The 23,634-nt window shown below is 44.3% G+C and overlaps 1 protein-coding gene across 1 annotated transcript in view; it reads right to left on the bottom strand.

Annotated features, from left to right (window-relative positions):
• LOC126480783 (protein jagged-1b) overlaps window positions 1-23,634 on the bottom strand; it is a 580,451-nt gene that overhangs the window by 433,769 nt on the left and 123,048 nt on the right. The window contains exon 2 of the mRNA XM_050104094.1: window positions 21,537-21,830. Within this exon, the coding sequence (XP_049960051.1) occupies window positions 21,537-21,830 (294 nt within the window). The remainder of the gene's footprint in view (window positions 1-21,536; window positions 21,831-23,634) is intronic.

Consider the following 23,634-nt stretch of genomic DNA (forward strand, 5'->3'; position numbering starts at 1 on the left):
ACAAACTTAAGATGTTACTTGAAGCTTTTTAAACTCACGCAGCATCTGCACGTAGTTAATTGAATCTGGGAAGACACTGGTAACACGAATCGGTCGTTTGCTGCTGAAGCCTATGCACTACATTTCTCTCTGTACAGCCCTGATAGAAACGGGTTTCTCACATCTTATATTCAAATCGGCGACGATATGACTCACATAGCTGATCTCAGATACCGGAATTCTTGTGTAGTCTCCTATATGCCACGTGTCTTTGCACCAGTTACCATCCCAAGTTCCAAGACAATTAAGTCGCGGCGTGCTGCCATGTTCGCCACGTACCGGTCTGCAACTGACTAATCAGGTATCGTATCTGCATACGCCTCATCTAAGTGCAACATTCGGGCGTCATACGTGGCACGCCTTCAGGTGGGATGAACTTCCCCGTCTCTTCTGGCCACTCGGTTTAGTTCGACCGATAAATTCCTTATTTAACTGCTTCACTTAAGGTGTGCTGCTGCGTTAGCCACAGCGGTATCTCGTCTCTGGAATAAAATTACGTCCTCGGACACGCCAGCTGCGCCGAGAACATCGGCGCCCTCGTAGCGGCTGCTGCCGCTGGAACAAAGGCCTCGAAAGCTGTGCGCAGGCACTATTTCATCTCCCGGAGACGGAGACAAAAGGCTGTGTCTGCAGAGGCGCTGCTGGAAACACGTCATTGTTAGCCTACGGATGCACATAATGTGAGGCGAGACCTTGGGCGGATCGCTCACGTGACAGCGCTCAGCAGCCGCAGTCCCGCCACGGCCTTCGGCAGAACTCCTTCTCGGGAGGCGCGGCCGGCGGAGACGGGCGGTTGGTTTCCCACAGGCTCCTGAAAATTCCCCACGGGAGCGCCTGGGCCAGTATGGTGGACCGCGCAACACGGGAGCTGCGCGGCCCCACTCCCACGCTGCGCAGACGGCAACGGCCGTAAAAGCTGAGCACCGGGGCCAGCCAATCTCGCAGCTACTCTCTACTTTCTGTCCGAGGCAACAACCGAGCTAGCGCGCTGCTCAAGACACTGGCGGATGTCATACCTACAGTAAAATTGACTCCGTGGGTGAAAGTCTGCGCCGATGCAGAAATTCGCTACTGTATCTTATTTATTTACACGTCAAGTTCCGTAGGATCAAATTGAGGAGCAAATCTTCAAGGACATGTGACGTGTCAGTATATGAAATTGCAACATAAAAGTAATAACAGATAAAAATAAAATGTCCATTAACCCGAAAAAAGTCAAGCCATAAGTTTGAGCAAACGCAAGGAATAATGTAGCAAGAATCAGCTTAATTTTTCAGGGAACTCCTGGACAGAATACATGAGGGAACGCTTCAGTTTCCATTTGAAAGCGCCTGGATTACTGCAAAGATTTTTGAATTCCAGTCGTAGCTTACTGAAGATCGATGCAGCAGTCTACTAGACACCTTTCTGCACAAGAGCTAAGGAAGTCCGACGATCCAAATGCTGGTCTGATTCCTGCCGAGTATTAACTGAGTGAAAGCTGCTTATTCTTGGGAATCAGCTAATGTTGTTAACAAGAAATGACTGTAAAGAATATATATATGTTGAGAGGCCAGTGTCAAAAATACCTAGACTCGTGAACGGGGGTAGACAAGTGGTTCGTGAACTTACACCACTTATTGCCCGAACCGCCAAAAATATCCTTTTAGAATGGGCTCAAAAATGGTTCAAATGGCTCTGAGCACTATGCGACTTAACTTCTGAGGTCATCAGTCGCCTAGAACTTAGAACTAATTAAACCTAAATAACCTAAGGACATCACACACATCCATGCCCGAGGCAGGATTCGAACCTGCGACCGGAGCGGTGACTCGGCTCCAGACTGTAGCGCCTAGAACCGCACGGCCACACCGGCCGGCTTTAGAATGGGAAGAGTTACCACAAAATATAATACCATACTACATAAGCGAATGAATATAAGCAAAGTAGATTAATTTTCGTGTCGAACGATCACTCACTTCAGATACCATCCGAATAGTAAATATGGCAATATTAAGTCTTTGAACAAGATCCTGAACGTAGGCTTTCCACGACAGTTTACTATCTATGTGAACACCTAGAAATCTTATCACTAATCATATGGCCATTCTGTGAAACTAAAACATCAGGTTTTGTTGAATTGCGTGTTAGAAACTGTAAAATCTGAGTCTTACTGTGATTTAGCGTTAGTTTATTTTCTACAAGCTCTACAAGCTCTATTTTGCTTCGAAGGGTAGTGCTTGTCATATAGTCATATTGTCTCCATTCCCGTACACGTCCATTCGCTCGATACAATTTGAAATGAGACTCGTCCGACCGGGCAACATGTTTCCAGTCATCAACAGTCAAGTGTCGGTGTTGACGGGCCCAGGTGAGGCATAGAGCTTTGTGTGACGCAGTCACCAAGGGTGCACGACTGATCCTTCGGCTCCGAAAGCCCATATTGAAGATGTTGCGTTGAACGGTTCGCACGCTGACACTTGTAGATGGCCCAGCACTGAAATCTCCCAATACCAGCTGAAGGGTTGCGCTTCTGTCATGTTGAGCGATTACCTTCAGTCGTCGTTGGTCCCGATCTTGCAGGATCTTTTTCCGGCCGCAGCGATGTCCGATATTTTAAGTTTTACCGGATTCCTGATATTCACGGTACACTCGTGAAATAGTCTTAAGAGAAAATTCCCACTTCACCGCTATATCGGAGATGCTGTGTCCCGTCGCTCGTGCGCCGACTAACACCACGTTCAAACTCACTTAAATCTTGATAACCTGCTAATGTAGCGGCAGTAAACGATCTAACAACTGCGCCAGGCACTTGTTGTCTTACGTAGGTATTTGCCAAGGTTAATTGCGGATGAAAGTACGCGAGGAAAGAGTACCTGGGCTATGGCCAGCACAGGTATCGGAAAATGGATGCTGGAGAAGTCAGGGGAGCCTATTTCGGTTTCCTTCAACTTTAGTGGGAAGTGCTCTTACCGCTGAGAGTATATTCCCTGGATTTAAAGCGCCCGCTGGATGGAGTAGGGACCGCGTGGTGCTCGGAGAGATGGACGCCAAGTGCAGGCGGAGGAGGGACAGGTGTCCCAGGAGGCGTGGTAGCACGTGGAAGGCCATGGGCACGGCCACGGGCGGCCCCCTCGTGCCGCAGCTGTAGCGCTCGCGCGGCCGCAGCGGGTGTCCTGTTACGCCCGCTGCCGGCTGCCGGCTGACCTGCACTTGACGCGGGATGATGTTGCAGCGTAAATGAGTGACGTCACGGCCGCGACGTGGGAACGCCACGCCGAGCGCCGGCCGACCCATATAAGAAGATTTATGGCCGCTCCGCTCCGCGGCGACAGCGCGCCGCGGCGCACAGAGCCCACGTACGGCACAGGGGGGAGGGGGGGGGGGAAGCCGCTTCCCATCTCCTCGTTTCCTCCTGGCTTCCTTTTGGTTTCCTGGTTTCAGAACCCGTTATTTCATTCTACTCGATGTCACGCCACCATCAGCTAATAGAAATGGTTCAAATGGCTCTGATCACTATGAGACTTAACATCTGAGGTCATCAGTCCCCTAGAATTTAGAACTACTTAAACCTAACTAACGTAAGGACATCACACACTTCCATGCCCTTGGCACGAGTCGAACTTGCGACCGTAGCCTTCGCGCGGTTCCAGGCTGAAGCGCCTAGAACCGCTCGGCCACACCGGCCGACAGCAAATAGCAGCCATCTGCTTTGTTATTCACCAGCCTATTTAGCCATTTCTACAGAACCCTACGAATAAATTATCCACCACTAGCTGACAAACCCGGCATTCAATTTTGCCAATTTTCTATTAGAAATGAAAACAAAAAATGAACTGCATTTATACTGTAATATCCTGGACATTTTCCGTATGCCCAGCGCAACTGCTTCGCTTGTGTACAATATGGTTTTGTAAATGTCTCTGTGAAACGTCTCTTCGTAGCTCTTTCGACGACAATTGTTTTCACCTACAGCCGTTTGCACCTCGCAGTTGAAAGCTGTCAAAAGCGCCGCCAGGCTTCGGGGATTTTAATCGACTGTAGGAGTTATCTTAGCAGTAAGGAATAAATATACTCTTGATGCTGCATTTTTAACACATCTCAGTGTTTATGACGTCATAGCTCCTGAACTGTTCTTACCCCGACAGCGATTGTTGCCAGCTAGTAAGAGATACATGTACCAACTTCGGTTGAAATCGGTCACTTAGTTTAGGAGGAGATGTGGAACGTAGATACACACGTTCACATACATACACCAGTTTTTATAAAATGTATGGATTTGGTTTTGAAGCTCTTCCAGTAAACGAGTTTGCAGAAAAAATTACTGGATTTCCGGTCCGTCAGTTATGCCAACTGTTTTTTTATGTGAACCGAAATATGTTGCAGGACCTTTGTGCCATCGTCATAGGATTTTCTTTATTCTTTTCTTTTTTGTCTGCATTGTTGGGTAATGTACGAACCTCTTTACATTACTGCCACTGGTAGCTTGTCGTAGTTTAGAAATATCCCATCTCATTTGCATTCTCATCTGTTGCTGAAAAGTGAAAACTAACACAAGTTTTTTTCCCGAACTTGATTCGGAATTAACACTTTCTCACTTTACAAAACACTGTGTCCTACTTTCGAGTGAAGTTACGCAAAAACATGAATTTTGTTAATGTGTATTTCTCCAAAATAGGCGAGAATTCAAACGTGAAACGAATATTTCGAAAGTATGACAAGCTACCAACATACACTAATGCACAGCATATCCCAGATAGTCCAATAAAGCGGAAAAAATTAACAACTTAATAAGGAATAACCAACGACGATGGCACAAAGATCCTAAAATATGTTAAGGTTTATACAAAAAACAGTTGTTCAAAAAATAGGACTTATTAACGAATTCCCACATATGTCGAAATGAGTAAGTTGTTCAAACTGACAGCGACGAGAACTCCAGAAAATACACCAGAATCGAAGAGATTCGATTAACCATGCACCTGCTATAGTTCAGAATATATGACGTCATAAACAATGAAATTCGTGGAAAACTTCCGCATCATGCATGATGTTTAAATTTATTACTTCATTGCTGTTAGGTCTATTCGGAACGTACTTCGCGGACAGTATCCACATACGCCGCTGAATGTACCTACATAAATATATCATTGTACAACTCATAGTTCAAGAAACATGTCATATAGACTGCGATACGTGAGAAAATGCCGCAACATTCATTAAGTTTTTACACATTTATTTTTTGACTGCGAAGACATTCCTACAGTAGAGTAAACTTAAGGAAATGCCTGACATCTGGCAGCACTTTTGACACCTTTCCACTGTGAAGCGCAAACGGCTGTAGGCGGAAGCAATAGCCGTCAATTGAGCTATGAAGAGGCGTTGCCATAGTGACGATTACAAACACGTTTGAACTGTACTTACACCTTTGTACATTATGCATATTTCTTTGTAGGACTGTCTCATAATTTTTAAGGTGTTTCAACGAACACATGGAAATGAAATTTTTTCGATTTTTACTACAGACGCAGTTGATTTCTTGTTTTCATTTCTATTACAAAATTGGCAAAATGAAATCACGGGCAATGCCTATGTGTCAGCTAATTATTTATAAAGCTAAGACATGTAATAGAGCCACAAGATTATACTAATGTTTTATAAAAACAGACGTTTTATTTTTTGAATTTACACTCTTTCTCGGTAGTACAACCTGAATTTACACCTAAAGACTCAATTGTTAATGCCTGCTTTACAAATGCGGAACCGGTATTTGACCTCAGTTCGTCGGAGAACGCCAACTGTAGAAAACTTTTACGCATGTAATTAGTGTACATCGCCGAGAGCTTTTAGCGTTTGTTTCAGTATTCCTGCACCTATTATCAACGAGCTGGTAAAAGGAAGGGGCGTTAAAAGCGACTGCAAATGAGCGACTTTACAAAAGACTAACCTTGCAGTGAGTGGTTAGGCAGAAGTAGTTGAGAAGAAGTAAGTGAAAGAGGTCATGTAATATGAATTCTTTTACTGGTAAAAATCAGTCAACGATGCAAGTGCAGGCGATACAGCAGGATTAAGGCAGGAATAAAAATATAAAAAGGGAAGACTTGCAGTATGTATAACCATATTGCCCGTAATTATTATGCAGTTATCGAAGGTACTTTAAACCGTCTTCGCGACCACAGAAAAAATGTGAATTTTTGTCACAAACGCATTTCGTTTTACTGAAATAAAAAGAATCAGTGGTCTGTGATGAAATGTATTTACAATTTCCTTGCTCTATAGATCGAAAAACAGTTCATTATAGAAGATACCAATATTACTTATTGTATTTTGTGTTCGTTTTTGGCTCACATCAGGAGACGCCATCAGCGTGTACTTTTTTTTAGGTATTTCTTAGTTTGGCACTGTTGTAATTCCGCATTGTTTTGCACAAATAAGCATTTTTTACGTGTAACACAACACAACGTAGCAGCACTACTGTTGGCTTGCATTTATCTGGCTGAGCACGAGTCTGCCTGGTTTCTGCGAGTAGTGTTACGAACTGATGGAACTGAAGATCTAAATGGTGACTAGGTGGGGGAAAGGAACAGGGGGAGTGAGGCGACGACGAGAGAACAGTGAGTGCAAAGTAGCGCTATTGATAGTGAGTTCGATCATAAATATTTCCATATTCAACTCCATCGCAAGCCTTCATTTCTCTCATACGTTAAATAAAATACATAGAAACAATATTAAACGACATAACATCACAGAGAAAGAGAGCATTTTTAGATAAAAAAATAGTTTTAAGTTGGTAATTACGTACGGAGACCAGACAGACACATGCTGAGACAGGAACACGACAACAAACATTTCACTTCTAGATGTAACTGCCGCGCGAGATTAGCCGAGCGGTCTTGGCGCTGCAGTCGTGGACTGTGCGGCTGGTTCCGGCGGAGGTTCGAGTCCTCCTTCGGGCATGGGTGTGTGTGTTTGTCCGTTGAATAATTTAGGTTAAGTAGTGTGTAAGCTTAGGGACTGATAACCTTAGCAGTTAAGTCCCATAAGATCTCACACACATTTTTGAACTAGATGTAACTGCTGTTTATGTTCTTAGTTTCACACTTGTATGTCGAGTGCAGTACAGACTCTCTTCCGCTATCCTTCATCCCGAAATAATTTTGTGATCTAGTTTCTAAAAAAAGGGAGCGCAAATAGGCATTTCCCTTCACAGGAATTGCATATTTATAAACATTTATTCTTCCCACATTGTGTTGTGTTTCACATAAGGAAATGCATGGTTCTGAAAACCTGTATAGGTTTAGGGGGAAACAACTGTGCCAAACGAAGACATACCTTAAAAACGTGCAAGCGGACGGAGTTACCTGTTGTGACCGAAAATCGGACATGGAATACAGCAAGTAAAATTAGCGTGTTTTGTAACGAACTGTTTTTCGGTCTAGAAAATAAGCCTGATTGTAAAATCTTTCATTGCAGACCACTGATGATGTTTAGTTTCAACAAAACGAAAAAAACATGTTTGGTGAAACAAAACGCATTTTCTTGTGATTGCAAAGACGGATTTAAGGGGGGTAGGACGTCAAACGGGCAGACTTGTAGAAGGAGAGGCACCACAGGACATTTTAATTTCCACTGTCTATACTTTTACAAATAAATTCATGAAACTTTGTCAGCATCACCAAGAAGAATTCAGGAATCACACTCATAGCAATGGAAGTTCGAAAACACAATTGAGTAATTCTTTTTTACATGTGAAATTTCATCATTATTTTCACTTACTAATGGCAGCATTTGTTGCTATAGGTACACTTTTCTTCATAAGTAAGAGAGATGGTTCGATGAATTTTGCACAGCATACAAACCATACTTAAAGGTGTATGAAACTCTAGAATTTTCCAAATCTATTAAAAAATGTGGTAAAAATTGAGGTAATTAACTACAAAATTTTTTTTTTTTTTTTTCTAAACATGAAGTTTAAAATACAACAGATCATTCGTTTTTCATTATTTTAATAAATTCTAGAGTTTCATACACCTGTAAGTATGGTATGTATGCTGTGCTAAATTCATCGAAGAATCTCTCTAACTTATGAAGAAAAGTGTACCTATAGCAGCAAATGCAGCCATTAGTAAGTGAAAAAATGATGAAATTTCACACGTAAAAAATTTTTTTTTGTTATGTTTTCGCCGGCCGGGGTGGCCGAGCGTTTCTAGGCGCTACAGTCTGGAACCACGCGACCGCTACGGTCGCAGGTTCGAATCCTGCCTCGGGCATGGATGTATGTGATGTCCTTAGGTTAGTTAGGTTTAAGTAGTTCTAAGTTCTAGGGGACTGATGACCTCAGATGTTAAGTCCCATAGTGCTCAGAGCCATTTGTTATGTTTTCGAACTTCCACTGCAATGAGTGTGAATCCTGAATCCTTCCTGGTGATGCTGGCAAAGTTTTATGAATTTATTTGTAAAAGTATAGACACTGGAAATTAAAATGTCTGTGACGCCTCTCCTGCTCCAAGTCGGCCCGTTTGACGTCCTACCCCCTTTAAAATCCATTCAAATAGAGCATATGCATATATTTAGTGATATACTGAATCGGCGTAATCCGTATGTAAATAAAATTAGTTCTGTCATCTAATATTTGCAATATTTCATTCTTTTCAATTCATTTCCGAGTGCAACTGCCGTTTATGTTCTTAGTTTCACACTTGTATGTCGAGTGCAGTACAAACTTTCTTCCGCTATCCTTCTTCCCCAAATAGCGCTTCTCTCGTAGGTATTAAAACCGACTACTTTCTACATCTACTGCATCTACATCCATACTCCGCCAGCCACCTGACGGTGTGTGGCGGAGGGTACCTTGAGTACCTCTATCGGTTCTCCCTTCTATTCCAGTCCCGTATTGTTCATGGAAAGAAGAATTGTCGGTATGTTTCTGTGTGGGCTCTAATCTCTCTGATTTTATCCTCATGGTCTCTTCGCGAGATATACGTAGGAGGGAGCAATATACTGCTTGACTCTTCGGTGAAGGTATGTTCTCGAAACTTCAACAAAAGCCCGTACCGAGCTACTGAGCGTCTGTCCTGCAGAGTCTTCCACTGGAGTTTATCTATCATCTCCGTAACGCTTTCGCGATTACTAAATGATCCTGTAACGAAGCGCGCTGCTCTCCGTTGGATCTTCTCTATCCCTTCTATCAACCCTATCTGGTACGGATCCCACACTGCTGAGCAGTATTCAAGCAGTGGGCGAACAAGCGTACTGTAACCTACTTCCTTTGTTTTCGGATTGCATTTCCTTAGGATTCTTCCAATGAATCTCAGTCTGGCATCTGCTTTACCAACGATCAACTTTATATGATCATTCCATTTTAAATCACTCCTAATACGTACTCCCAGATAATTCATGGAATTAAATGCTTCCAGTTGCTGACCTGCTATTTTGTAGCTAAATGATAAGGGATCTATCTTTCTATGTATTCGCAGCACATTACACTTGTCTACATTGAGATTCAATTGCCATTCCCTGCGCCATGCGTCAATTCGCTGCAGATCCTCCTGCATTTCAGTACAATTTTCCATTGTTACAACCTCTCGATATACCACAGCATCATCCGAAACAAGCCTCAGTGAACTTCCGATGTCATCCACAAGGTTATTTGTGTATATTGTGAATAGCAACGGTCCTACGACACTCCGCTGCGGCACACCTGAAATCACTCTTACTTCGGAAGACTTCTCTCCATTGAGAATTACATGCTGCGTTATGTGACCTAGGAACTCTTCAATCCAATCACACAATTGGTCTGATAGTCCATATGCTCTTACTTTGTTCATTAAACGACTGTGGGGAACTGTATCGAACGCCTTGCGGAAGTCAAGAAACACGGCATCTACCTGTGAACCCGTGTCTATGGCCCTCTGAGTGTCGTGAACGAATAGCGCGAGCTGGGTTTCACACGACCGTCTTTTTCGAAACCCATGCTGATTCCTACAGAGTAGATTTCTAGTCTCCAGAAAAGTCATTATACTCAAACATAACACGTGTTCCAAAATTCTACAACTGATCGACGTTAGAGATATAGGTCTATAGTTCTGCACATCTGTTCGACGTCCCTTCTTGAAAACGGGGATGACCTGTGCCCTTTTCCAACCTTTTGGAACGCTACGGTCTTCTAGAGACCTACGGTACACCGCTGCAAGAAGGGGGGAAGTTCCTTCGCGTACTCCGTGTAAAATCGAACTGGTATCCCATCAGGTCCAGCGGCCTTTCCTCTTTTGAGCGATTTTAATTGTTTCTCTATCCGTCTGTCGTCTATTTCGATATCTACCATTTTGTCATCTGTGCGACAATCTAGAGAAGGAACTACAGTACAGTCTTCCTCTGTGAAACAGCTTTAGTCGAGCACCGCGATTGAGTGTCCTAGTCGTTTATGAGTACAATGAGACTGTATGATTTGATTGTTTCCAGCCCAGATTTGATTCGGGTGCCTACGGGAGCAGCGTGTGCAGGCGAGTGACAATGAACCCGCCGGCCTGCGCTAGGTCGCGCCGCCGGGCTAGAGGCGGAACCGCGCCGGCGGTGGGCGCGGCGGCGGCGGCGGCGGCGGCGGCCGTGGGAACGCGCGTGGCCGCGTGTCGCTCATTGCGATGCGGCGGGCGCGCGAGCTGGCATACCTCGGCCGCCGGCGGAAACGCCCGCTGCTGCGCCCCCTCCTCCGCCACACGCGACACTTGCTCCGGCCGCCGCTCCGCGCGACACACGACACGCGACCGTACACGCTCACCGCTCCTTATCTCGTCACCCGCCGCCGTCCTCGCCGACAGTTTTTCTAGCGCTTCCAGATAAGGACCTCGAAAGCGACGGAGGAAGGCTGCAGCTTTACGTCCCGCCGACGTAGTGGACATTAGACGGGGGACCTATCTTTAATTGGACAACGTTGTCGCAAGAAATTCGCCGGGGCCTTTTCAAAGGCATTAACCCTGTAAGTAAGCTGTTTAGGTTTTTTTATTGGTACCGCCACGTAGCGCTCTGTATGAAAATCACTGGCTGTGCTGTGTGCAGTCTGTGGCTGGTGGGCATTGTTGAAATAGTCGCTATTGTAGTGTTGGGCAGCTGGATGTTAACAGCGCGTAGCGTTGCGCAATTGGAGGTGAGCCGCCAGCAGTGGTGGATGTGGGGAGAGAGATGGCGGAGTTTTGACAGCGGATGATCTGGACGTGTGTCCATCAGAGACAGTAAATTTGTAAGACTGGATATCATGAACTGATATATATATTGTGACTTTTGAACACTATTAAAGCCGGCCGAAGTGGCCGTGCGGTTAAAGGCGCTGCAGTCTGGAACCGCAAGACCGCTACGGTCGCAGGTTCGAATCCTGCCTCGGGCATGGATGTTTGTGATGTCCTTAGGTTAGTTAGGTTTAACTAGTTCTAATTTCTAGGGGACTAATGACCTCAGCAGTTGAGTCCCATAGTGCTCAGAGCCATTTGAACACAATTAAGGTAAATACATTGTTTATTCTTTATCGAAATGGCTCAAATGGCTCTGAGCACTATGGGACTTAACATCTATGGTCATCGGTCCCCTAGAACTTAGAACTACTTAAACCTAACCAACCTAAGGACATCACACAACACCCAGTTATCACGAGGCAGAGAAAATATTCTTTATCAAAATCTTTCATTTGCTAACTATGCCTATCAGTAGTTAGTGACTTCAGTAGTTAGAATCCTTTATTTAGCTGGCAGTATTGGCGTTCGCTGTATTGCAGTAGTTCGAGTAACGAAGATTTTTGTGTGGTAAGTGATTCATGAAGGGTATAGGTTAATGTTAGGGCCATTCTTTTGTAGGGATTTTTGAAAGTCAGATTGCGTTGCGCTAAAAATATTGTGTGTCAGTTAAGTGTTGATCAGAATAAGTAAAGAGAGTAATGTCTGAGTAGGTTCAGTTTTGCTCAGCTGTTTGAAAATCAAATAACGTAAGGGGTTTACCAGCATAGTAATTCATTAATTTTTTCTAAGGGGACGTTGCATATGTTGACAACCCTCTTATGTGATTTGACAAAACTACACAATATGTATGCTTCGCAATCCTTACATATTACAAGAACTACGACAATTCTCATTGATTTTCCCGTCTCAGCGGCACATTTGTAGTTTGACTACATGTTTCGAGCACTCTAGATCATGCAGAATGAGATTTTCACTCTGTAGCGAAGTGTGCGCTGATATGAAACTTCCTGGCGGATTGAAACTGTGTGCCGGGCCGAGACTCGAACTCGGGACCTTTGCCTTTCGTGGGCAAGTGCTCTACCATCTGAGCTACCCAAGCGCGACTCACGCCCCGTCCTCACAGCTTCACTTCTTCCAGTACATCGTCTCCTACCTTCCAAATTTTACAGAAGCTCTCCTGCGAACCTGGCAGAAGTGAAACTGTGAGGACGGGGCGTGAGTCGTGCTTGGGTAGCTCAGATGGTAGAGCACTTGCCCGCGAAAGGCAAAGGTCCCGAGTTCGGGTCTCGGCCCGGCACACAGTTTTAATCTGCCAGGAAGTTTCACTCTGGATCATCTTCAGATCTAAGTAGCTCCGCCAGCAACTCGTCTTGTCTACTCAGAACCACATATCAGACAACACTGATATGTTGATGACCTTTATCTCGCTGACAACTCCCACAAAATGACGTGACAAGAAGTTTATCGCTCATCACGTTTTCGCTGTTCGTGCAGTAAAACTGCCGCATGCATCCCAGTATACTGAGACAGTAATTTTCAACAGTAAAACCTTGAGAATCAACGCATCAAAGCGGAGAAAGATATTTTAGACGCGAATCAGGAACCTACATTTGCTCTGTCTATCCCTTTTTACGTCGAGCAGATGACTGGATTGTAGGCAATACACATTGCATCACTTATGCAACAGAGTGCTTCCATTTGTTTAGGGCATAGCCAACAATAAAAGATGACTGGAGTCGCCGAGAAGCGTCAGAGAAAGTTTTGTCTCAACATCCAGTTTTTTTTTTAATTACATTCTGTCACGATAGTTCTAGGAACATAATCGTATGATGATTCTTAATTATAAATAAATTAGATTCTGGCTGCATACATAATCTAATAACTCCAAATAAGCATCATTTCTGCCATCGGCTGTAATTAAGTATTTTCCACTTTTGGCTGATATCGGCTGTGATGCAGTTGGCAAGTGGATATGATGCAGTTCCCGAGTGATGGTTGTTATGCATGAGGACAGGTCACACCACTGTTCAATACGAGCCAGCTGAGTAGTGTTGTCATTTCTGCTACTGCTGTTAAACTGTTGATAGTGTAAGAGGTGTTATTTGTCTGGGTGACTGTCGACCCCAGTTATTTAAACAGCTCAACCATCTCAAAACTGTAACTGTCCATTGTTATTGAGGTTGTAATGTACTCCTTGCTTCCTGTCCCAGCAGCAACATTTTTTGCTTTCTGTTGGTTGATTTTGCCGGCCGGTGTGGCCTAGCGGTTCTAGGCGCTTCAGTATGGAACCGCGCGACCGCTACGGTCGCAGGTTCGAATCCTGCCTCGGGCATGAATGTGTGTGATGTCCTTAGGTTAGTTAGGTTTAAGTAGTTCTAAGTTCTAGGGGACTGATGACCTCAGGTGTGAAGTCCCATAGTGCTCAGAGCCATTTGAACCATTTGTTGGTTGATTTTCAATCCCATATTCCTACTGGCCTGCTCAAGTTCGATGAATTGTTCCTGCATTGCTTTCCGAGTTCTTGCGACTGTATCTTTGTCATCAGGATAAGCGAGTATCTGCGCTGGTTTATAAACGACCGTCCCTCTGCTCAGCAGACGCGACTGACTCAGCAGTAAATGTAAATTTGAATTGCTAATGGATGGGAAAATTTAGAGGGTAATCATTTCCCTTGCGAGCTGATAGGGTGAAACAAAGAAGACGGCGCCAGTTAAGGGCAAGAAACTAGTGGAAAAATAGATTTCAATATCTGTGCTGCACCCGACCCGAAGGTGTTTTAGAGTGGTAAGAACAACGCGACCAGCAGCCGTGATAGACGAGGGAGGGGGCTGGAGACGGTGGAGGTGCGTTTGGTATCGTTTTGATTGGTGGCCGTGATAGGGCGCTCCGACATGAAGACGCTCTTACGCTCCAAATTACGTTATCTGGAGGCGTGGCGCAGAGTGGACGGGGCAGCGGACGATTAATCTCGTCACGGTAACATTTTCTGAAGGTCAGCGGGCGCCCCTGGCGAAGCTGCCTCCACTGTACAGCGCTGCCGACGGAGCCTCAGCTGCTAGGCTCCTGGGGACCCCTTGTCCCATCTGCCCGTCCGCAACACAGTCTGGCTGCAAGTGATGCCAGGAACAAATTATGGCTGATTTAATTTTACCATATTCAGTTAAGTATGTTCCATATTAAGTGAGCAAAAAAAAAAAAAAAAATGGTTCAAATGGCTCTGAGCACTATGGGACTTAACTTCTGAGGTCATCAGTCCCCTAGAACTTAGAACTACTTAAACCAAACTGACCTAAGGACATCACACACACCGATGCCAGAAGTAGGACTCGAACTTGCGACCGTAGCGGTCGCGCGGTTCCAGACTGTAGCACCTAGAACCGCTCGGCCACCCCGGCCGGCTATTAAGTGAGCAGTATTGTCTCCTAGTCAGCTACGGTAACAACAAAAGCACTATGCCATTTTCTCGGCTATAAACCTTTGTTTACGATCCTTCTCATCCTTAAGCTTTACTTGTCTAATGAATGTTGTAAGATGTCGTTTGTTCTTGACGGTGCTTCCTTTCAAACCAATATATTTAGCATCAGCATAACATTTTCTTTTCGAGCTGTCGTAACTTCTTCATTGAGTAACTTGCAAATTAACGTCAGTGTATCAGGGATGGAAACAGTGCTCTAGAAAGGAAATGAACGGAATCGTGAATTACTACAGTTATGAAAGGATATGACGAAGAATTCAATATATCGAAACAAGTGATATCGCTGAGGATCTTGAGTATTTTACAGTATGATAAACAGTTGTAACTTTCTGTCATTTTCGTTACTCAGGCAAAGGTGAATTTTTCTCAAATTGATGTGTTAATGTGAGGAGCGAAAATACGCAAAAGATGTTCTGGAAAATTTCAGTCTTATTCGGCGAGATGTACTTAATGATAACGAGAAGAACTGCGCTGTTCTGAAAGCATTTACCTTCACATATACGGGGTATCTTAAAAAGAAACGAAAAACTTTAGGGGCAGGTTCTTTATACCAAAACAAGAAGAAAAAAAAAGTCTAGTAAACGAGGACTGTACGGCTGAACCCGGAGGAGGTTCGAGTCCTCTCTCGGGCATGGGTGTGTGTGTTTGTCCCTAGGATAATTTAGGTTAAGTAGTGTGTAATTCTCTTTAAGGAACTTGTCCCTAAAGTTCGTCGGTGTTCTTTTTGGGACATCCTGTATACAGAACAACGCCAGTCTGTTTGCGAAATGTACACTCAGTACAAGGAGAAGCGTCATAATACAATATTACACCTCTGTTTACAGACCTATTGCATATCCTTAAAAAGATTATGGATACATACAATATCTCGCCAAAGAGAAAAAGGAATTGGTACGAGCAAAAATCAAACTGCACCATACTCGCTTCTTTGTGTATTATCCATTTACCAGAAATATTTTTTATGTATTTTGTATAGGTTGTGAAATACAGACACGCAGGTATTATTCGAGACGCTCTATTATAAATGGTCAAGCTTTTACAGAAACGAAATGGGCGTACGGCGTTCTTAGCAGGGAGTAGTGAAAGATGAAATTGTTAATATTGGCAACGTAGACAGATCACAAACTGTAGAGAAGAAAAATAATCGCACACGCATTTCCTTGTTTCTCCCGACAAACAAGCTTCGCACAAGTAACATTAAGATTTCACTATTAACATTCCTTACCGCAACGACAATGAAAGTTCGGCCATGAACCATGAAAGAAAAGCCGTGGAACAAAGGGTGTTGCCTTGCCGGAGAAAGCTTCGTTTGCACTACACGTCTTAGTCGAGGCATTGTTTTCACAAATTCCTGCCGGCCGCGGTGGTCTTGCGGTTCTAGGCGCGCAGTCCAGAACCGCGCGACTGCTACGGTCGCAGGTTCGAATCCTGCCTCGGGCATGGATGTGTGTGATGTTCTTAGGTTAGTTAGGTTTCAGTAGTTCTAAGTTCTAGGGGACTGATGACCACAGATGTTAAGTCCCATAGTGCTCAGAACCATTTGAACCATTTTTTTTCACAAATTCCTCACTCCTTCAGCAGAAGCCTGTAATTACTTTTTCAGTGAAACGTGATATGTACTACTTTGTGCTACTGTTTAACTATTCGACGGAAATGCACTCAACCATTTCAGTAATAATACTCAAATTGCTGGGTCAGGTTATTTGTCCTGTTTTACACGCAATTCGTTTTTGGACGTCTGTCCAGCATAGAGCATGTATCCACAATACACGCCATATTTATAAACGTTTCACTACGTACAACAGTACTAATCTAATCTAATCTAATCTTGCGTACGAAGATTTAGAACAGCTGTCTTAAAAACTTCCGTTTCGGAATTCTGCAACGCCGCCAACGCTCACGAAACGAAACGAAGATTTAGAACAGCTGTCTTAAAAACTTCCGTTTCGGAATTCTGCAACGCCGCCAACGCTCACGAAACGAAAATAAATGTAAACATCTGAAGACGGGACGTCAGACATCTTGAAATGTCAGTATGGGAAAATAAATGCCTGTACAAGCAACTGATTGCAACTAATTCATTATACATTACTTTCAGTTTCAACAGCTGCAATGTTATAATGCATCCACAATGGACAAGAATAATTTACTAACGTTAATACGAGAAAGAACAGAAACACAAAATAGGGCAGTGAGATAGGTAGGCAGTTCCTGTCAACAAGCAGTTAGGAGTAACTCTGTGATTTTCTTCCCCAACAGTTCATTCCAGTATTTTAAATTTAATGCGATAATGTCCGCGAACACCGTTAGCAAGCTTTTCTTAAATATATGTCAAAAAATACTTTTGATAACTGATCGCACACGTATGGGTTGTTTTTGTAACCTAAATATATTAAGCCATCATTTCCACGTTCATTTCAAAAGTTTAAAATTCGAAATTGCTTGAACTCAGCGTATATCGGCTCTATTACACAGAATCCAAACTGAAAAAATGCGAGCAACAGAACAGCGAATTGTCAAACCGATAACACGCTCAGTATGTATTGGCAATACTGAGAATATTTTGCTTAGATCAGAATTTCTCTTATTGATAATACGACAATATTCGCCTGCAGACGGTCATTAGATTGACGTGTTGACGATAATATTGAACGTGTGAGGTCCCTTAACGTCCGTGAGACATTTCTTACTTTTTCAGATGATAGGTACGAATCATATGTTGTACTACATGAAATGGCAGAAACTGCTCAAATCCATGGCAGCCAAGCAGAAAAGGTGTCCCGAGCGGATTAAAATGCAAGCGCCTCACACTCTCCCACGCATTTCCTCCGCGAGTCGGTTTGAAACCAACGGCGGGCCGAATCCGGCCCGAGGGCCGCCGGTTGCCCACCCGTGGTTTATGTGGTAACGCCTCAGTGTTGCCACAGGTGTACAGGCAACTTCGGTACCGTGAGAAGTCTTTTGAGCTTCTCTGTTGAAAAAACCACAACAGTACTGCCTACTGTCGGGGCTTTTCTTTCGTCATACGAACCAGAGTAGTGATAAGAATATGAGAGTTGCAGTTTTTCTAGCACTTAAGAACATCTCACAGTCGACTAGGGACGTGAAGCGAGGTGTCTGGGAATGCCGCCCCCCAGAGAGGCGTCAAAGTGTGAAGGGTCCGACGATTCCCCCGACGGAGCGGCCACAATTTAACGTCATTATCCCTGGGCGAGTCTGGACACCGGCCCCGGCGGAGCCATTATACATCCGGGGCGCGCAAGGCGTCCGCGAGCGCGCGGGAAATTGGGGCTGCGTTAGCGCCTGCGCGTCCGCGGAGCGTGTCGGCCGCAGCCGGGGCCGAGGAAAATGGGAGCCCATTGTCGGCGCCTCCTTGTTTCTACGAAGCCTCGGCGCCCCGCGGGGGGCGGCGGACCAGCCAGCTAGCGCCGCTTTTGTTCCGCGCCCGTTTACTGCCGCGCCACTGCTCGCCATTGTGCCATGCGATACCTGCTGCTCCACCGCGCTGCGGTCACGTATGCCCAACGATTTCACGCCTGCGTTTCTTTAATTCGAGGGACGAATCGCTGCCTTATAAATAGTGGGGAACCTCGATAGAGGTAGGGATGCCCCAGACTGTGACTCTCCGATAACAGTGATTTCTTTTAATGTTACTTTTTGATATTTGGTATTTTGGTTGTGATTTGTCACCGTTTTAAATCACATTTTACCAGTTCACAACTGGTATTTTTAATTACCATAGTATTAAATCACATTTTACTACTTCTCAATTTGTATTCCTCCTCCTGTTAACGCTGATTTTCGGTGACGTATTTTTAGTTGTGATTTGTCACAGTTTCAAATCGCATTTTACCATTTAACAACCTTTATGCTGTTAATGCAACTTTTCGATAACTGTTATTTTTAATTGTGATCTGTCACAATTTTGAATCACATTTTACGAATTCACAATCGAGATCCCTTCTTCTGGTAATGCTGCTTTTCGGTAACTGGTATTTCTATTTGTAGTTTGTCACTGCATTAAAACTCATTTTACCAATTCCCAACCCATATCCCTCCTTCTCTTACCGCTAATTTTCACTAACTGATATTTTCAGCCGTGATTTGTCACAGTTTTAAATCATATTTAACCAATTAACAACCTGTATCCCTGCTGTTGTTAATGCGACTTTTCGGTAACTGGTATTTTTAACTGCAATTTGTCACAGTTTTAAATCACATTATACGAATTCACAGCCTGTATCCCTCCTTCTGGTAATGCTACTTTTCGGTAACCAGTATGTTTAGTTGTGATTTGCCAGTTTTAAATAACATTTTACGATTTAACAGCCTGTATTCCTTCGCACTCCAACAACGTTAAAATGTTCTCACCACAGCTACTCCTCTGTGATTGATCACAAATAATAAATAACAGGAACTGGAAAGTATATATGCTAGCTGGTATATCTGGACAGGTGAACTAGAAATGGGAACTGTTGATTGATTGATTGACTGAGGGCGGCTTATGAGACTAAACGGGGGAACTGTTAATTCCACTACCTGCTTTAGGTGATAATCAGGTTGTGAGTTCACGTAGCTCAGGAATGTGAATGCCAAAAAAAGTTTGTAGAAACGGATTGGCCTAATGTGTAGTCTAATATTGGCGTTCGCGCCTTATTCAAAAGCAGTTTCCTATGTTTAACGGACTTTTCATCTTAAAAACTAAAACTGCAAGTTAAATTTAGAAAACATGTTTACGTAATGGGCAATATTCCGAGGCGAATTTTGATGCATATTATGTGTATTCTGTATATCGCACATAAAAAGAAACGAAAAATACAGGGTAGTCCTCTAAATAACTTTAGACATGATGATTAAAAATTGAGTGAGACATGGGCACGCTTGTGCACAGACGAAATTTCACCTGAACAAAACAGTCTGTGTAAGTTTTTTTTTTTTTTTGGCTTTAAATTTCGTGTTAATGAAACAAGTGTGAAAATATTTAAAGTGTGACGTTCAGAACCATAACATAAATTTCCGCACAGTGTAATAAGGATTCGTGTTTAGGATAAGTGGCACATTTCTTGGAGCAAGGGAGGGGGGGTTAGAGATTCTACAGTATATATTCACTGGTTTCACGCCTTCAGCAAGTAAAAAACGAATAACAGAACGTTGTTCAACTAATGTGGATGTTTCAAGTGGACCCGCCATCTTGAAATGTATTTTTGAGGTTATAAACAAAACAATGTTGATACATCAGCTGATCAGGGCTCATCTCAGTGATGCCAACTTGAAGCCATAGAAGTACCAAACTTGCCCTACTATCAGTTTTTCCCCAGACCAATTTGTCTCTAAGTATTGAATGACCCTCGTATATGTCCTAGCATGGAAGTTTGCTGCTCGCAAAATTTTAACGGTTCTTAATAGCGCGTTAACTTAAAGAATTTGATAATAGGATAATGTTGTCCCGAAACATAAGGCGTTAAATAAATCGCACATTTTTGACAACTGGATCGTAATATTCTCACAAGGGAACTTCCCCATCGCACCCCCCTCAGATTTACTTATAAGTTGGCACAGCGGATAGGCCTTGAAAAACTGATCACAGATCAATCGAGAAAACAGGAAGATGATGTGTGGAACTATGAAAAAAATAAGCAAAATATACAAACTGAGTAGTCCATGCGCAAGATAAGCAACATTAAGGGCAATGTGAGCTAAGGAGCGTCGTGGTCCCGTGGTTAGCGTGAGCAGCTGCGGAACGAGAGGTCCTTGATTCAAGCCTTCCATCGAATGAAAAGTTTAATTGTTCAAAATGTGTGTGAAATCTTATGGGACTTAACTGCTAAGGTCATCAGTCCCTAAGCTTACACACTACTTAACCTAAATTATCCTAAGGACAAACACACACACCCATGCCCGAGGGAGGACTCGAACCTCCGCCAGGATCAGCCGCACAGTCCATGACTGCAGCGCCTAGACCGCTCGGCTAATAAAAAGTTTAATTTATTTAATTCAATTTATGATAATCACAACCACAAGAAAACCTAAATCGGGCAAGGTAGAAGAATCTTTTTACCCATTCGCCAAGTGTGCAAGTTACGTGGGTCGACAACATATTCCTATCATTTGACACACGTGCCGTCACCAGTGTCGTATAGAATATGTCAGACGTGTTTTCCTGTGGAGGAATCGGTTGACCTATGACCTTGCGATCAAATGTTTTCGGTTCCCATTGGAGAGGCACGTCCTTTCGTCTAGTAATCGCACGATTTTGCTGTGCGGTCGCAAAACACAGACACTAAACTTATTACAGTGAACAGAGATGTCAATGAACGAACGGACAGATCATAACTTTGCGAAAATAAAATTTTCACTGGAGGGAAGGGTTGAACTAAGGACCTCTCGCTCGGCAGCTGCTCACGCTAGCCACGGAACCACGGCGCTCCTGAGCTTACGCAATCCTTGATGTTGCCTATCTTGCGCGTAGACTACTCAGTTTGTATATTTTGCTTATTTTTTTCATAGTTCCACACAACATCTTCCTGTTTTCTCGATTGATCTGTGTTCAGTTTTTCAAGGTCTATCCACTGTGCCAACTTAATAACTAATTCCGAGGGGGGTGCGATGGGGAGGTTCCCTTGTCAGTACTGACTCCGCAATGTATTGAAGGGACATAAATGTTTTGAAATCTATGACGTCTTTTTGAGTATGCTGCGAGAACCGACCCTACAGACGGTCAGTACTATTGCACGACATTCGTAATTGTGTAATAAACATCGAGCGTGTGGAGGGGCCCTCTGGGGACTGCGGCAGGTGTGTGGCGCAGCGGTACTCACCGTCCAGCGGAAGGTGAAGGGCAGGACGATGGTGTCGGCGCCAGAGTCGGGGTCGGCGAGCGTGAAGGAGCTGCCGCCGAGCACGGCGGAGGAGGCGTTGCCGAAGGAGCAGGAGCCGGTGGCGGTGACGCTGCTCTGGTACTCCTTGAGGCAGACGCGGAACAGCGTGCTGCACGGCCGCGGGCACTGCGACGCGTCGCCTGCGCCGCCGCAGCAGCCGCCGTCCAGCAGCCGCGACCGCGGGTTCGACATCTCCAGCACCTGCAGCTCGAAGTACCCGGAGCCGCGCGCCTCCTGCACACGCACGCGAGAAGCATCGGCGTTAGCTCTCCCCGCACTGATGACCTGAAAACGTCTTTGACGCCGCATAACACTCCTTTCCCTAGTCGACCACGTGAGTTAGACCAGTTGAAATGTATTCACAGTTGCAAATATGTACAACTATCAGCTCTATTATGGAATGACGACAGTGAAAATTTGTGGCGAAACTGGGCTAAAACCCGGATTTCGCGCTAGTCGCGAACGGACGCCTTGCCTTTAAGCTATCCGGGCGCATACCACTGCCAGGCCCAAACTTCCACATGTCGTCAGCCACGTATCTACAAACTGCACTCGTACATTAACTACGTAAACGTAGAACCAAAATAACTGGTATAGGGATGAGTATTCAAGTACAGAGATACGTAAACAGGCGGAATACGGCACTGCGGTCGGTAACGCCTATATAAGACAAGTGTCTACTTTGCGCCTTCGGGTCGATTCCACAGTGCGGGCAGTACGGCACTATGCTTTGTTAATTTTTTCAAATTGTTGCATCCTTGAGCCCCCGATTACCAGATGTACATCTAGCGGTTCTCAGCTGACGTCCCCGGTTACAGGAGTCAAGGATAACACTTTATTAATAATTATAATACAAAGTAATATCTCCAGTTACAGTTACCAAAAAAAAAAAAAAAAAATGGTTCAAATGGCTCTGAGCACTATGGGACTTAACATCTATGGTAATCAGTCCCCTAGAACTTAGAACTACTGAAACCTAAAACCTAACTATCCTAAGGACATCACACAATTACAGTTACATTCTCAGCAAGTACACCAAGTCCTTTCATCCATACATGTATCTTCTCATCATTAGAAACTTTTCTACATGAGCGGGTATACAGAGTGAAAGGCATATTACTATAAACAAAAAGAGGTCTACTTTGCGTCTTCGGGTCGATTCCACAGTGCCATGTCCTGTGGGCGATGACATCTCGATCGGCAAAAGATTCTAATCCAGGTAGCGATGCGTTCTCACTTGTTACATCGGTTACTGCTTCTACTATGGCAGGTTATCAAGATTTAAGTGAGTTTGAACGTTGTGTTATAGTCGGCGCAGAGATGGGACACAGCATCTCGTAGCGATGAAGTGGCGATTTTCCCGTACGAACATTTCACGAGCATACCCTGATCATCAGGAAACCTGTAAAACATCATATCTCCGATATCGATGCGGCCGAAAAAAGATCCTACAAGAATAGGACGAACAACTATTGAAGAAAATCGTTCAACGTCACAGAAGTGCAACCCTTCCGCAAAATGCTGCAGATTTCAATGTAGGGCCATCAAAAAGAGTCAATGTGCGAACCATTCAACGGAACATCATCGACGTGTGCATTCGGTGCCGAAGGCCCAATCGTGTACTCTTGCTGACTGCACGATATAAAGCTTTACGCCTCCCCTAGGCCCGTCAACACTGACATTGAACTGTTGATGACTGGAAATACGTTGCCTGGTCGGACAAGTCTTGTATTAAATTGTGCCGAGCGGATGGTCGTGTACGGGTATGGAGAATACCTCATGAATCCATGGACCCTGCATGTCACCAGCGGACTGTTCAAGCTGGTGGAGGCTCTATGATGGTGTGGGGCATATGGAGTTGGAATGATACGGACCCCTGATACGTCTAGATAGGCAGATGACACGTACGTAAGTATCCTGTCTGATCACCTGCAACCGTTCATGTCCATTGTGCATTCTGACGGACTTGGGCAATTCCAGCAGGACAATGCGACATCCCACAAGTCCAGAATTTTTGCAGAATGGTTCCAGGAACACT

Source organism: Schistocerca serialis, chromosome 5 (assembly GCF_023864345.2).
Source record: "Schistocerca serialis cubense isolate TAMUIC-IGC-003099 chromosome 5, iqSchSeri2.2, whole genome shotgun sequence".
Lineage (NCBI taxonomy): Eukaryota > Metazoa > Arthropoda > Insecta > Orthoptera > Acrididae > Schistocerca > Schistocerca serialis.